Genomic DNA, 17,250 nt, shown 5'->3' on the forward strand with positions numbered 1-17,250 from the left:
TTCGCTAGTAATAGCTACTTTTTGATGGCTTTCTCTAGCATATCAGATCAAAATTGGGTCTTTGAGGGAGGCCCATAGTTTTATGACTGCATAGGTCCTTTTGTCAAACCCTAGCATACGAGGTTTAATTCTATCGAGGATCTTCCTTCGAGGGTTCCTATTTTGGTCCACCTACTACGGCTTCCTTTGCAGTTCTAGCATGAGGATATCCTACGATAGATTGCTGTTGTGCTTGGGAAGCCGACTACTATAGCACATCAATCACTGGACAAAAGGTTATTTCTTATGCCCATATTTGGGTTCAAATTGATTTAAATAATGCTTTGCTAGATTCTTTAGAAATTTTCTAGGCTCTTCTTCTTGGATCCAACAACTAGACTATGAACCTATTCCCTTTCATTGCAGCATTTGTCATGCGTATGGTCATTTATAGTGCCAATGCCCTCAAGCATCCAAAGGCAATGGTACCCTTGGCAGGTCCTTGGGCCCAAGGATGGCCAGTGATGATAAGGGGAATGGTCAAACTATCAGTACTAGAAAAGGGAATGTTCAAATTGATAGTACTGGTGAAGGGAAAGCTCAAATGAACACTTCAAGTTAGGGTCAAGGGCCATCTAGTACTATTGGTCTTGATAAGGATAGTTTTATCCCAGGTTGAAACCATGCTAAGGGGTAGGATTAGAAGTGATCTCATCTAGATCGGCAAGTGGACTCAAGGTTTAATCATCTTGAGGTTCTTGACAACATGGTCATAGAAGAAGGCATTCGTGTAGAGGCTCAATGCATGGCTATTGGCTGAGAGGGGAGGAGTTCTATTCTTAGTGGCAACCAAGATTTTATTGTTCAATAGAAGCCAGAGACCTCTATTGGCCCTGAGTCTGGTGCCCTTGTGGTTTCTCCTACTCCATAGGACAAGGTTGTTCTTTTGGAAAATTTGGTTAAAGATGTGTTTGCCTCGGGTAAAGGAAAGGGATCTTTTCTTGCTTTGTGCCTGATGCAAAGAAGATTTAAGAAAGTCTCTTTTCCTACTCCCTCAAGAGTTGGGTGAAAGAAAGATCAAAAAAATATTAAACTTATAGGAGATTTACTAGTAGATTCTAGCGTTGTCAAGACCTTGGATGAACATTTTCCCCACTCTACTCAATGATGATTCTCTAATGGAATGTGAGGGGGTTGAATAGCATCCCTAGACAAAAAGCTATTCATGAGCTAGTGGCTAATCATTCTTTAGATATCCTTTATATCTAGGAGACCGAGCTTTTAGTGGACTCCATGTTTAAATGTGCTCCTAAAATTTCATTTCTAGGCCAATGTTACTGTGTTGGTGCTTTGGGGAGCTCTGGCGGTCTTGCCATTTGTTGGGATCCTAGGAAAGTTATACCACTTTACTGGGTCTCTTCCATCTCGGCTCTCTCAATGGTTGCATCCTTTGTAGAAACTGGAGAGATGATTCTTATTACTAATGTGTATGCTCCTATTGATCTCCCTGGCAAGCTCAAGCTCTAGGAACATATTAGGCATGTCAAAAGCTGTCATCTTTTCTTGCATTGGATTGTGGTTGGAGATTTCAAATCTATTCTCAGTTTGGAGGAGAAGAGGGGTGGGCTAGCTCACTTGGGTCCTTCTTCTAAGCTTCTTCGACAAAATATTGATCTTTTACATCTCTCTGATGTCAAACCTCTTAATGGGCTCTTTACGTGGAATAATTGAAGGGTTGGAAATGATACCATTTTAGAATGCTTGGACAAGTTCCTAGTTTCTTGCTTTTGGAATTGTGCCTCTCTTTCTCTCTCTTCTGAAATTCTTGATTGGAGAGGTTTTGACCACTAGCTTTTCAAGCTCATAGCTAGTTATGTTACTATCCCTAAGAAGCTTTCCTTTATGTTCCAGTTGATGTGGCTTTGAGACTCTTCTCTCCATGATTTAATGGCTCAGTGGTGGAGATAAGAAGGCCCTGCCTATGGCACTGCTATCTCCTTCTCTAAAAAACTTTAGTATGTTAAAAGGAAGTTGAAACATTGGAACAACAATTGTTTTGGTAATCTCCACATTATGAAGAAGAGGACTTAGGATCGTCTCAATCTTATTACCAAGAAGATTCAGGTTTTGGTTTTTTCTAAAGCTCTTGGCATAGTAGAATCCCAAGCTTCTAGTGATTTAGCTAAGTGGGATCTTAGAGAAGAAATTTATTGGAAACAGAAGGCTCGAGTTGACTGGCTTCAGGAAGTGGACAAGAACATTGCATTTTTCCATAAATCTATGCAGGCTCAATGTAACATGAGTTGCATTTCTTCTCTTGTTACTTCTAGTGGGATGCATCTGACCTCCTCTCAAGCTGTATCTAGGGAAGCTATTTAGTTTTACTCTACTATCTTTTCAGATGATTTACCTCCAGCGGAGATTGAGGAGAATACAATCTTGTCCTATATTCCCTCTATTGTGACCAAGGAGATGAATGACTCTCTTATAAGGCCAATTTGTATGTCTGACTTGGAGGGGGTGGTCTTTAGCTTGCGTGGAGGAAAAGATTCAAGTTCTGATGGCTTCTCTGTTGAATTCTTTTAGGAATTTTGGGATATTATCAATCTTGACCTTTTGGATGTGGTTCAGGAGTCCTATTCCAACAAAGAAATGCTCTAGGCCTTGAATGTTACTTTTGTAGTCCTTATTCCAAAGAAGGAAGAGGCTAATCAGTTGGACTTCTTTATGCCCATTGCTCTTTGTAATGTGGTCTATAAAATCATTACTAAGCTCCTAGTAGAGAGGCTTAAAATTTGGCTTCCCATGGTTATCTCTAAGGAACAAGGGGGTTTTGTGGCAGGAAATTTTTTTTTGGATGGGGCAGTTATTGCTTTTAAAGCTATTCACTCTATGTGTACTTCTCCGGAATGTGCCATGTTCATTAAGCTTGATATGGCTAAGGCTTAGGACAAAGTCAATTGGGGTTTCTTGCAGAAAGTTCTTCTAGCTTTTGGCTTTAGGTAGGAATGCGTTAGATGGGTTCTGACCTGTGTTACTACTCCTTCCTTCTCGGTCCTTCTTAATGTTGAACTGTTAGAGTTTTTTTGGGCATCTAGAGGTCTTCGCTAGTGAGATCCCCTCTCTCCTTATTTGTTTATCATTATGGCTGAGGGACTTGGTAGACTTATCAAGTGTCATGTTTCCCAAAATCTGATTCAAGGATGGTAATTGAGAAATGCTTTGCTCACTCTTTCCCACCTCCAGTTTGTTGATGATATGACCTTGCTAGGAGAGCTCAGATTTGGGAAGCTGAAGCCTTTCAGCTCACCCTGGATACTTATTTGGCTGCCTCTAGGTAGAAAATTAATGACCACAAGTCCTCTATTTTTGTCTTCAACACTTCTGAGCCTATCCAGTGGAGGATTGCTAATATCCTGAGATTTCAGATTGAGTCTCTCCCTCTGACTTACTTGGGGGTCCCTATTGTGGTGGGAAGATAGCCTAGGATTATTTGGTAGAGCTTGTTCAGTAAACTTCAACAAAAAGTCAATCATTGGACTCATAGATGGCTCTCTACTATTGGTAAGGTGACACTCCTACAATATGTTGATTAGGTCCTTCCCACATACAAAAGCATGGTTCAAGTTGCCCTGGTGTATTTTTTTAAGGAATTTGATGCTCTCTCTTGCCAATTTCTTTGGGGTGGCAATTTGCAAAATACCAAATGGAGCCTTCTCAATTGGGATACTGTTTGCAGGCCAAAAAGGGAAGGAGGCCTCAGCCTTCATTTTGCTATCTTGTGCAGTCAAGCTCTTGCTGCCAAGCTCTATTGGTGCTAGTGTTCCAGTCAGTCTCAGCTTTAGGCCCATATTCTTTCACACAAGTATTTACCTAGTGTCGAACCTTCAGATGTTTCCAAGTTTTCTCTTGAGGGAAGAGGCTCTATAGTGTGGAATACCCTCAAGATTAGTGCTCAGTTGGTGAAGAGAAGTCTATTTTGGATCTACAACAAAGGCACTAAGGCTCTATTTTAGAGTGATTCTTGGAATGGGTATCCTCCTCACTTATCCTCTCATCCACACTTGCAGTCTCTTTATGATTTTTTCCCTTTCTGTTGGATGGAATAAGGTGGCTCATTATAAGGAGGCTTATAACCTGGCCCTTGTTGTAGATTACAGATGGAAGAATTCTTTTGATTGGCCATTAGGTGGCTCTCTAGGGGATCAATTGGAACTATCTCAGATATTGGCTTCTAGGGAGTGCAGCTCTCTAGAGGAACATGATCTTTTGGCTTGGGGAGGTGCTTCTTCTGGCAAGTATTCTATTTTTTTAAGGTACCTTGCATTGACTAAGCAACTTTTTGGTGAGGTGGAGGTCTCTTGGTGGAAGAAGGTTTGGAATAGTTTTTCATGGTCTAAGTGTAACTTTTTCCTCTGGATTCTAGTTTACAATCATTGTCTTACTTGGGAGAATCTCTACAAGAGAGGCTTCTAGGGGCTTTCCATTTGTGTTTTATGCTGCAATAGTGAATAGACTATTTCTCACCTTTTTTTCTAGTGCCCTTTTGCCAAACAGATTTGGGACTTCTAGTGGAGTGTGTGGGGATGCACGTGCTGGCATGTTTTCTCCTTGTCTAAATTCTAGGACCATTTGGGCCATCCCACTTCCAAGACTTCTTTTCTTCAGGTTGCTTGGACTATTGGCCCTTCTCTTATTTTATGACATATTTGGCTTGAGAGGAATAGAAGGACCTTTCATGGTGTGCAGTTTGAGATCAGGCACCTCTCGGGGAAAATTGTTAATTTTTTTCATGAAACACTCCTAGCTAAATGTGACATTGGTGGAGGTTTGGTTCTAGAGATGCTGGTATTTATTCATTCCTTTCCTTTCCTCTTCAGGGTAGCACTTCCTTGGTCCCCCACAACCGCTCTGGGAATAGAGCTAGACAACACTCTCAACGTGTTAATCGTGAGGGGCATTGGACTCCTCTCGAGGCTGGAGTTCTTAAAATCAACACGGATGGTTCTTCTCAGGGAAAACCTGGTTCAAACGTTACCGTACTAATAACCTCATGGAAGCTTTGGCTATCTTGGTTGCAGTGGAACAGTGCTATCAACATGGCTAGAGAAGAATAATATGTGAGACTGACTTGCAAATGGTTGTGAACTTATTAAATAGATGGAACCTTGTGCATGTGGATTGACATTTGGCTCTGGTTATTTAGCAGATCACTTAGTTATGCAATTCTCTAGATTCTGTGTCCTTTATGCATATCCCTCATGAGTGGAATGGTGTGGCTGATTGTTTGACTAAATGGGCCTCTGAGCATGGGCCGGCTTGGAACATTATTAATCATAGAATGCTTCCCCTTGATTTATCTCAGATGCTGGATCAACTAGTGGTGGACCGGATAAAGCTCTATAGTTATTTTTGTTTCTTGTGTTGTTCCGCTCTCTTTGGTATTCAATAAAATTTTTACCCCTATTTTATTTAAAAATACTACACAATTTAAATTATCATATTTTGACAAGAGTGTAAATATTCTAGAATTTTATACTTTAAAACTAGAAGTAAAATAGAATACAACGAAAGGATTGACTGTTATTTATCGTTTTTCAATTTTAGAAACATATATAGAATGGCTTTTCGGAACGGATCAGGTGGCAGTTAGTGGGGAATTTACTATTCGCTAATGAAACTGGCAGCGAACAACATAAACTGGTTATATCCACTGGTCTGTGTCAACAGCTAATTAATCTATGCTATTTAAAACTACAAAAAACTTATTACATTAATTATTATTGAATATCCTCCCATAGTTAAATGGACCAATAGAAAGTCTTATTAAATGCAAATTTACATTCGCTTATTCATTGATACGGTGACGATCATCGACATTGCATACCAATCTACAATCAGTTATTCACTAAATGTCTGATAAGCATTGGCACTAGTAAATCAATCATCAAGCCAGTCCAGGTTAAAGTGTGCTTCCACAATTTCAACTTGAAGATCCGGAATAGAAATATTCCTCACTTGCAACCACTGCTTTCCAATCTCCCCATTACAGATAACGAACTTCAGGGAACACAGCTCAGAAACTGTTGTTGGTAATTTCTTCAGGAGGGAACCCTCTCTCATATCAAGCTCCCTCAAATTCTTGAGGTTTCCTATTTCCTTTGGAAGTTCTTTCAACCCTTCGCATGCTGAAATGTCTAAATATTCCAATCGTCCAAGTCTTCCAATTGATGCAGGAAGCTCTTTCAAGAATGGTAAGGCCGATAATCTTAGCATTCTCACATGGCTCACATTTCCAAAATCAAATGGTAACTTCTGAAGCAAATGGCAGTTGGTAATAGACAATGACAAAGCGGAGGTCATATTGCAGATCTCAAGAGGCAACTCCTCTAAATCACTGCTGTGGTCCAGGTTAAAATCTTTTAGCTTTGTTGTGTCGAATGTGAATATATTGTCAAATCCTTCACATAAGCTCAAAGATAGCTTCTCTATATTCTGCAGTGCTCCCATGCTCTGTTTTTCGCCAAAAGGTGAAATCACCCTCTCCAAGCGGACGCTCTTGAGTTGAGCGAGTGAAGATAAGACATCTATGCCTTTCAATGTTGCCTTCTTTATACCACAATTGGACACCATTAGAAATTTTAGTTTTTTCATCGATTTCAGAAATGTGGGAAGAACATATTCAGTCGATGTAAAATATAACAACAGAGCCTCTGTTTCTGAGAAATTCGTATCATTATTATAGTGATTTTCCTCTGCAGGGCCTGTACCAAGGAATTACCAATTAAATCCAATCAGAAAATTGTGCAGTAATTACTTTTTAATATATGAGAAAAAAAAAAAATTAGTATTCGAAACGAATACACATGTCTAAGATTTTCAAATAGCTCACCAATTTGAATGGAGAGAACTTCTGTGTCAAATGCTCTTTCATTCACCGATTCGCATTTCCCCACCAAACTATTGTGTTTCCTTTCTATTAATAACCTCTCGCGGATGAACATATTATCTTGGTGTCCCAAATTCAACGTCAAATTTTGCAATTCATCCCGCTGGGAGACGTATAACTCTGACGCATTTCCATATGGAACTGTTGTACTTCCTCTGTAAAGTCCGAACTTGTCAATTTAGTGTCGAAAAATACGATTAAAAGAAATCCAATATATTCAATTGCATAAAAGCAAAGGATCTTACCTTGAATTGCTTTCTAAATTTAACATATTTCTTCTTCCAAGTTCTAATAAGATGGAAAAGGCATCATGCCTTTGTAGCTGCCGAACATATACCCAAATGTCCAAAAGTATTTCAGCACAGATTTTTCTGTTCCTGGGAAACAATCCAAAGTCTAGCAAGCATTCCTTGCATACATCATCTAAGGAGTTGATACTGATCTGCCATAATCTAAATGGCCCTTTTTTCTTGTAATCTGACATTCGTGCTCGTTTACAAATATTTTTCGTTGCCCTCTTCCAAGCATTTTGTGATTCTCCATTCACAGAGCTTGCAATCATCAACACCATTTCTTAAAATTATTTGGAAACAGTCGAATTCTTTCGGGCTCGAAGGTAACTGCTGCCTATCACTAAGAGGTTTGTCCTTAACAGTGTTTCCTTTCCGTGATTTGTTTTCTTTGTAGCGCTAATACAGATGTCTAACTTTATATAGGAAAAAAGAACATGAGAAACTATTAAACGACTTAGTTTTTTGAAGTTACAGAGGAATCTGCAATAACATATACGCGCATCATGTTTTACGTCCTCGTCATATTCAAATTTTGATATACATATGTCAGTCAAACCATGTTTTCTTACGCGGTTTGCGCTATAAACATTGGAAATATCGTTGTTCTTCCTTAGCCCATGGTTTACTTTTTTTGGAATAACAATCGTTTATGATATTAATATTTTTGTATTATTAAGCTCGAATAAATTATTATTCTTGTTGACTGGTAAACAAACGTTGAATGGATCCACCAATTAAGTTGAACATTTCGAATTATTTTTTTTTTTCTACTGACAATGCGATTCATCCACCGAGTTTGACCTGAAAAAAGAGAGTCCAAGGTATGAAATAACTCTGCAAGGACAGAGAAATGCAATAGAAATTATTGAAAGCTTTCGCGACATAAACAGAGAAGCTGGTTTCTTTCACTGCAACTTCACGAAAGAATATGTTGATTAGGCCCCGTTTGATTGGGGAAGATGAATTTTTGACATAACCAGGTTATCTTATAACCAGGTTTTCGAAAACCTGGTTTTGTGGTTTGGAAAGCCAATGGTCCGTTTGGTTGACACGGAAGATGAATATATTGTAGACCCCACAATATTATTAAAAAAACTGTCATAAAATTCAAAACCTGGTTTTAATTTCGAATTCCACCTTTTTACTGGAAGAAACTTCTTCCAATTTTTGACCAAAATTGGAAGATGAAATTGAAAACCGGGTTATTATTTTAACCAACCAAACAACAAATTTTTTTTGCAAAACCTGGTTTTGCCCTTGATAACCCGGTTTTGGCCCTCATCTTCCAGCAACCAAACGGGGCCTTATATAGCGAAGATAATAGGATTTCAATTTGTTTTCTAGTTTGTATATATCGATAGAGAAAATTTCTTTTTTCTTTGTGAAATAATTGATGAAATATTTCTGTTTGAGAAGGCTTCAATTTATTTCTTTTCTGTAATTTCGAGTAAATTTACATGAAGATTGTAATGAGAGTATAGGGAAAGTGCGGTGTTTAGTCAAAGAAGTGATAAGAGGATGTTGTCTTAGAATCAAATCGCATCGACATTTTTATTGAGGATTATCAAACCTTTAACACGAGTTAAATACCTATGTAGATTTCTTTTGGTATACGCTGAGAATGCCATTTTCATTGCATCTTCAAGTACTCTGCAACATGCCGCATCCGTTATAGGAGAACATGTGTATGAGATTTCCTTGCAAAAGACAAGAAATCACATTGAAGAGATATTTTAAGGAGAACACGTCTATATTTAATCAGGAGTAAGGCTCAAGTTTGGAATAAACTATCTTGGAGAAAAGTTTTACAAAGGGATGGATGATTTGACATGGTGTTATGATAATGTTGGGGATTTCAAAATAGTTTCGTTCTTCAGGGAGCTGTCTACCATCGTGGATCTTCTGTGAACAAGAATCACCACATAATTATAGTTTCTCAATGTGCAGTCTTCAAGACGAAATCAGCTAAAATTGTTATATTCCTCATATAAACTAAAAGAGGGGTAAAATTTTTATTGAATACCAAAGAGAACAAAACAACAGAGGAAACAAATAGCACTAAAAAGCTTTATCCCGGTCAACAAGTTGAGCCAGCTTATGAGAAAAATCAGGGGGAAGCATCTTATGATCAACAATGTTCCAATCCAGCGCATGCTTAGAGGCCCATATAGCCAAGCAATCAGCCACACTATTCCACTCCCGAGGGATATGCATAAAAGACATATAATCTAGAAACTTGCATAACTAAGTGATCTATTCAATAACCAGAGCCAAATGCCAATCCACATCCACAAGGTTCCATCTACTCAATAAATTCTCAACCACCTGCAAGTCAGTCTCACAAGTAATTCTTCTCTAGCCATGTTGAGAGCACTGTTCCACTACAACCAAGATAGCAAGGGCTTCCATGAGGTTATTTGTATGGTAACCCTTGTTGATAGAAAATAGAAACTGAACATCACTAGAGCTGTCACGCCCAACTCCCCCAATGCTAGCTGGTCCAAGATTTTTCCAAGAAGAACCACCAATGTTGATTTTAAGAACTCCACCTTGGGAAGGAGTCCAATGTCCCTCATGATTAACACACTGAGAGTGTTGCCTAGCTCTATTCCCAGAGCATCTATGGGGGAGAGAAGGAGTGTCGCCTTGAAGAGGAAAAGAAAGGTGTGAGTAAATACCATCATCTCCAGGGTCCAAACCTCCACCAAAGTCACATTTAGCCAAGAGTGTTTCATGAAGAAAATGAACAGTTTTCCCCCACTGGTGCCTGATCCCCAGCTACACATCATGAAAGATCCTCATATTTCTCTCTAGCCAAACATGCCATAAAGTAAGGGAAGGGCCAATAGTCTAAGCAACCTGAAGAAAAGAGGTCTTGGAAGGGGGATGGCCTAGACTATCCCAAAACTTAGGCAAGGAAGAAACATGCTAGCATGTGCGTCCCCACACACTCTACCAGAAGTGCCAAACCTTCTTGATAGAGGGGCATTGGAAAAAAAGGTGGGAAAAAGTCTCTTCACTATTGCGGCATAAGACATAAATGGAGGACCCTTGGAAGCCCCTCTTGCAAAGATTCTCCCAAGTAAGATAGTGATTGTAAACTAGAATCCAGAGGAAAAAGTTACACTTCGGCCAAGAAAAGCTATTCCAAGCTTTCTTCCACCAAGAGACCTCTACCTCGCCAAGTAGTTTCTTAGTCAGTGCAAGGTACCCTGAAGAAACAAAATACTTGCCAGAAGAAACACCTCCCCAAGTCAAAACATCAGGTTTCTGTAGAGAGCTGCACTCCCTAGAAGCCAAGATTTGAGAAAGCTCCAACCAATCCCCCTCGAGAGCCACCTGGTAGCCAATCAGAAGAATTCTTCCATCTATAACCAACAACAAGGCCTAGGTTATGATCCTCCTTATAATGAGCCACCTTATTCCTTCTAGCAGAAAGGAAAAAATCATAGAGAGCTTGTAAGTGCAAATAAGAGGACAAGAGGGGAGGATGCCCATTCCAGGAATTACTCCAAAATAAAGTCTCAGTGCCTCTATTACAAATCCAAAATAGACTTCTCTTCACCAGATGAACACCAATCTTGAGGGTATTCCACACCATAGAGCCTCTTCCCTCAAGAGGAAACCTAGAAACATCTGAAGGTGTCATGCCAGGTAAATACTTGTGTGATAGGATACGGGCCCAAAGCTGAGACTAACTGGAACACCAGTGCTAATAGAGCTTGGCAACAAGAGCTTGACTACACAAGATAGAAGAATGAAGGTCAAGGCCTCCTTCCCTTTTTGGCCTGAATATCCCAATTAATGAGGATCCATTTAGTATTTTGAAAATTGCTGCTCCAAAGAAACTAGCGAGAAAGAGCATCAAATTCCTTAAGAAAATATGTCGGGGTAGCCTGAACCATGCTTTTGTAAATGGGAAGGGCTTGAATCACAGATTTTAGGAGAGTCACCCTGCCAGTAGTAGAGAGCCACCTTTGAATCAAATCGAGTTCACCATAATTTCAATGAAGTCCATTATGAGAGCATAAGTTAGGTATAGGGTTTACTAACTTCATAACTCTTTTATTGAGTATGACTAGCACTTGTACCTGCAGATCCAAGATTAGGTCAATTGTTATGTAAAAATATTTAGATATTTCACATATTGTCTCAAGATTGTGTTATCTCAAGGAATGATATGAACAATAATTGACATGAATAAAAATAATCAAAACCAAGTTGTACAAAAGAAACTGATCATGTTATCTCAAGGAATGATATGAAAAATAATTGACATGAATAAAAATAATCAAAATCAAGTTACAAAAGAAACTAATCCATTTTGCATGTGCCTTATGCCTCCGGTTCAAACATTGTCTCTAATAAAATTCGAGCTTTTTAAAATCTAAAATGAGCTCATATTTGTATTATGTAAGATGTCATGACCACTTCTATCTCATAAAATTTATACCAAATAAGGTAATCTAAAAGGATGCATAGAAAGTGTTTGACAAAATGCAACACAACAATTGTTGCATGAATAATACAAATTACCTCTCATTAACCATAATATTGTGATTTTAAAGATACACTTGATAAAATATTTTTTCTCTTATGATTGATCAACTAATATATATAGAAATTTACCACATGAATTGCAATTGACATGTTATATGCAAAAGACATTTGTTCATTTACTTAGCAGAAGTACTTCCTCATAGAAAAGAGCCTAGAATTTTGAGTGGACCAAGCTACAAAAAACCTAATGTAAGTCTAGGTAATCATATAAATATCTTCTCTTAGAAACATTTTATTGCAAGTTTACTAATTAATAAATAGATACTCGAGGGCATTAGCTATTTTGTTTCTACGAATTTTAATAGAATTTTGTAAAACTAGTAGGCGGGTTATCTGAGGAAAGTGTGAACCCTTGAAATGTGGAAATTTGTCTTTCATATTCTAAGTATAACCTGTTCTTAATTAAGCAGTAGTAGATATAAGATATTTGAGAAGTCGGATATATCTTAAGCATACATTTTTCCCAACCCCAAGCTTACAAGGTAGTTATGTGGCACTCGGAATTAATCCCAAACCATAGCATGAAGATCTTTCAACTTATGCATCATTTTGTTACATGGATTCACACAAGCCCATAGAAATGGGTCACCAATTATATTCATTTAGGCTTGTGCTTCATTATCTCCACAAGTTACAAGAGCAATGGTGAGAGTTGAATGTGCTTTACTGGTGTACAATTTCTGCGATTTAATAATAACGACATAAGATTCACTCTATTTCTACAAAGTCCAATAATACCTTTTGTTCTCTCAAACACATAGCTATTGAACTATTTGTTTTTTTCCCTTACGCTTCATTGCATTATGGACTACATAGGTAGTTGTTGATATCTAGCTTGTTGGTCTAATATACTTGATTGTACCCTTAATCTATTTTTAATGGCTTTACAACAATGATGTGAGAAAAGTAAGAGAAGATTAGCAACAAACATAATAAGATTTTTTTTTTTCAAAGGGATAAATAAAAGAGATTTAAAAAAATTATTACATGTAGATTTAGAAGATATTGAAAATAGTATTTTAAAAGGATCATTGCACTTCTGTGGTTATGAGATCCATGTCAATGGTCCCTATAATCATGATAATCAAATGCACTCAGTGACTTCCAATTAACATAGTTACTTCAGAGTTGACTAATTTTGTGATGACAATGCATTCAATATACAACTCAATAAACTCGTAATCCTCATTGCCAAAGATGCATGATGGTTACCGGTTGAATGATCCATGCATCATAGCGAATGTTAAGCCCACGAAACAAGAATACAATAGGCTAAGATATGGACCAATCCTTAATAAAAATGCTACATGCCAAAAGGTAAAGACACTTTAAACACTTATCAAATGCAAACTACCACTTTTCACAATGACCAATATTGTGGATTTTTCAAATGTTGTAGAATCAAGCATCTCTACTGATTTAACATAGTCAAACTCATTACTACTCCAAATAATTAAGAGTAAATGGACATACAAAGAAGGCAATGTATTTTGACCAATTATGTTGAATTGACATTTTATTTCTTTGAAGCACTACATTTTCTCTCTATGTTATATAGTATCAATATAAACATATTATGATAGGTAAAAACATTTTTTATTAAATAAACCATGTGATATAGTATGGGTGGATGAGTTCACATAGTTCTAATCCATGATGCTACAAAGACTTTATTAGACAAATGGAAATAAAACTCAAATTTTAGTAGAGAATGTAATCACCACAATCGAGGGACAACAAATAGAGAAATAGAAAGGTAAGAGCCTAGTGGGACTAGCTCAAAATTCCATGGAAAGAGATAAAGATACAAAAAAAAGTTAAGCACATTTGAGTTGATGTTATGTGTTATTCAGAATCTATATCTATCTATTATATACTATATCTCCACTCTTTATATCATTGTCCGTGTATTCCTTTTATACAAAAAAAATCATAAATGCAACTCCATCTAAAAGTAGAGGGACTTGAAACTAGGGTGGAACTATTTGAACTAGTTGTTGGACAACACACACCAATGGGATCTAAAGAGGAGGTTGCGGGAGCCAGTGTGAGAGTTGCTACAAGAAGAAAACATTAGAATCCATTAATGGTCAAGTTGGGGGAAAGAAACTCAAAGTCTTATAAACATTGTTGTAAATCATGATTATTCAACATTATATTGTGTTTCATATAGGTGCATCTAGTATGTCCGGTCTATGGTATAATAATATTACATATATAATATAATAATGTAAGAGATATTTTAATTTGGAAAGACTTTGTACCTTACTTTAATTAGAGAGACATGGTTTGTAGTCAAGCTTCCTCATTTTTATGCAAGATTGTGTATGGGTGGTTTTTCATTTTTTGAGCCTCTCAAAGGTGAATGTTGGCTAAAGATTGAGACCATGTTTAAGCTTTCAACTCTAGATAAATTTGTAAAGTTTAATCTTTGTTTGTCTACTTTTCCAGTGTAGATTGTAGCTCTTTGTAGAGTTAGGCCCTAAGATTTTTGTATTCTTATTGCCCATGCCATTTTGATTGGTACTGGTCTTCTACTACATAGAGATACCAGGGTTATCCGCAACCTTTTGGGGTCTTCCTCATTCCATGGTACACTCGTGTAGTTATTTATTTGTACTACTATGTATAAAGGTAGATCAGGTGGTTTTGAGCCAGGACTATAAACAATCTCCACTACCTCACCTTGTGCTCCACTTATAAGTCCTACTTGTATCCATATGCTGGTTGTTAGCATGATCTGTTGGCCTTCAAAAAGTAACACTTGTGCTTCCTATGTTCATCCTTGTGGTATTGTTAGTTGTAGTCCTTGTTCTCATTGCTACACTTAACACCACTAGGTAGTATAGTTTCTTTAGCATCTTTTTGTTATGTTGTTTGACAAAGTCATTAGTGGAAAATAGGTGGTTTGCATTATCAAATTCCTCCCTTTTAGGTGGTGTTATTTTTATGTTGACGCATGTCATGAGGAGCTCCCAATCTTGTTGTATTAGTTCTACATTCCATATGTTTTGTAATACTTGGAAAAATTGTATTTGTTGGCTCAATTCTCCTTATTGGCAGTACAATGTTTGTAGGCTAACAATTCTTGTCAACTTTTCCTAAAGTAGTTGTACTCCTGCATGGGCAGTGTAGATGGGCTTTTTCTATACAGGTGGTAACTCTACAAGGTCTCCGGCTAAGATCATGGATAGACCACCAAAGTAAAGGTGATTGCCATGAGGAAATTCCTGGTACAACTTGCTATCTATCTTTAGTATTAGTCTTTGGCCTATAAATCTCATTTCATCAATCAAGATATATCTTGTGTTCTTCAAGCTTCCTAAAAGGTATTTAGTGCCTTCCCTTGTAATAGGAATACATAATGCATAATTTATTTTTGTGGCATGTATATTAAATAGAGTGCAATGCCTATTAGAGTGAGGGTGAATATTCAGATAGACTCTTGTTGTGTAATCTCATTTAGTGTAGATCTTATGCAACTAATTGGATTTAATTTTCCTATTCCCATGGTAGCTTGAATGATCATGTACTATGCTATAGTCCATGCATCTTTGTTGTGGTTGATAATTTTATTCAGTGATAACTGTTTCTTTGGCTAGACAATGTATACATATGGCTTGCATTAAAGAATGGTGTGTTTATGGAAAATGAGTTTTTTTTGGTATGGTCTATAAACTTTATTGATGTCTAGTGAAGGATGGGAGCAGTTATGTCTTGGTTCTATTTATTGTTGTTATTGAATTCACATCTCCCAAGAACTTCAAGATCATTCAAATTGTTGTTGGATATTAGGCTCATTTGTGATAGAATTTTTGATTCATTAATTTTTAGATTAGCATTGTTGTCTTCCTTAGCTTCTAAATCTTTGTTTATCAGTGTATTTGTAGTAAGATGATCGATGTGCTAAACTATGTAGCTCATTGTGTCTATTTGTTGCCAATTTCTTCCAATTGCATCCTTTATAAAACCCACGTCATGTTCAATGTGGTAGAAATGTTTGTATAGAAGCAAGTATATGTCTAGTAGAATATTTAAAATTATTCAGAGTCTTTCTATGGAATGCTATAAAAATGGGGATATACACAGACAATGTCTTGTATTACTCTTAATTTGTAGTAGTTTTGTCATGTCCCCTTTTCAAATAATTAAAAAAGAAAATCTTTGCTAAGGCAAGCAGGCCCAGGAAAGTGAAGTTTCAGAAAAAGGGGGTTAATCTTTGGAAACCGTTGGACTAATAAATGAAAATTATTATTAAAATAAGTTTCATTAACCTCTCTTGGATGGGAGTTACAGTTATGCCCTCTTTTAAGGGGTTTGGAGGCATTTTGGGCTCATTCCAGAACTTGACTTTTGCTCCTTCTTTGTTATTCTTCAGAGGCTGCCAAACCTATGGAGAAGGAGATCCAAGAACAGGAGTTTGCAGGTTTCCAGGGAGACCCAAAAATGGGAGTTTGCAGGTTTCCAGGAAGGCTAAGGACAGGAGTTTGAAGCCATTCCATGTGCATGCTCATACAGAGTTTTCCTTTGTACTGAACAGTGCAGATTTGTGAGTTTTCGGGTGTGTTTTTGTAGGAGTTTGGTGTTTATAGTTGAGTATTTCATATCAGTTTGGGTTGCTGCTGTATATCAGACTTTTAAATATTAAAATAGAGCTGAATATATATATTGGGATGTGATTAAACTTCTGAGATAGATTATTAGTGTTTTTGTGGTGTTTCCGGGCATATTTTGTGCTATTTCGGGAGCCCAATGAGCATAGTTTTGGTCCTACATTTTCGAGCTGTTGTGTAAAGGCTATACAGATATGGAAATGTCAATTTGTAGGCTGTTATGCTGCTGAAATTTCTGTAAAAATTTCCATTTTCAGATTTATTAATAATTTGTGAAGTTGTGAAGCTTTTAACACTATTTTCAGCATACCCGATTTGGGGTTTCATTGAGAAATTGGTGGATCTTTGTGATATCAGTTGTTTGTTTTTGAAAATCTGATTAGAGGTGTGAAATACCATATCAAATCAGAAAAGGGGACATTTCAGTGGTATCAGAGCCATGATCTTGCCAGCCTGAGGGTTTGTAGAAGTTGCAGGTCAGTTTTGACAACTACCCAGATCTTGCATTTCAGTTTTTAGAACTACCCAAATCTTGCATGGAATAATCAGATGCATGTCAAAATTTATGGTTGCATGCTACTTCAAATCATTTTCATGTTAGTTCTTGGTGAATTTGGTGGTTGTAGAAGTTTGCATTTCAGTTTTGACAAGTACCTAGATCTTGCATGTCAGTTTTGACAACTACCCAGATCTTGCATGTCATAATTTGGTGGTTGCATGTTGCTTCTAATTAGTTTCATGTCAAAATCTATGGTTTCATGCTAATTCTAATCATTTGCATGTTAGTTCTTGATGAATTTGGTGGTTGTAGAAGTTTGCATTTCAGTTTTGACAACTACCCAGATCTTGCATGTTA

The 17,250-nt window shown here is 37.2% G+C and overlaps 1 protein-coding gene across 1 annotated transcript; it reads right to left on the reverse strand.

Annotated features, from left to right (window-relative positions):
• Positions 1 to 5,802: 5,802 nt before the first annotated feature.
• Positions 5,803 to 7,597, reverse strand: LOC149560694 (disease resistance protein ADR1-like). The gene is made up of 3 exons (XM_089823647.1): positions 7,174 to 7,597; positions 6,872 to 7,083; positions 5,803 to 6,743 (listed from the first exon to the last, which is right to left on the reverse strand). Exons 1-3 carry the CDS (start codon positions 7,497 to 7,499, stop codon positions 5,920 to 5,922), a joined length of 1,362 nt encoding a protein of 453 aa, XP_089679773.1. The 5' UTR covers positions 7,500 to 7,597; the 3' UTR covers positions 5,803 to 5,919.
• Positions 7,598 to 17,250: the final 9,653 nt, after the last annotated feature.

The sequence above is a fragment of the Cupressus sempervirens genome, chromosome 4 (assembly GCF_028749045.1).
Source record: "Cupressus sempervirens isolate cs-2001-9-10 chromosome 4, ASM2874904v1, whole genome shotgun sequence".
NCBI lineage: Eukaryota > Viridiplantae > Streptophyta > Pinopsida > Cupressales > Cupressaceae > Cupressus > Cupressus sempervirens.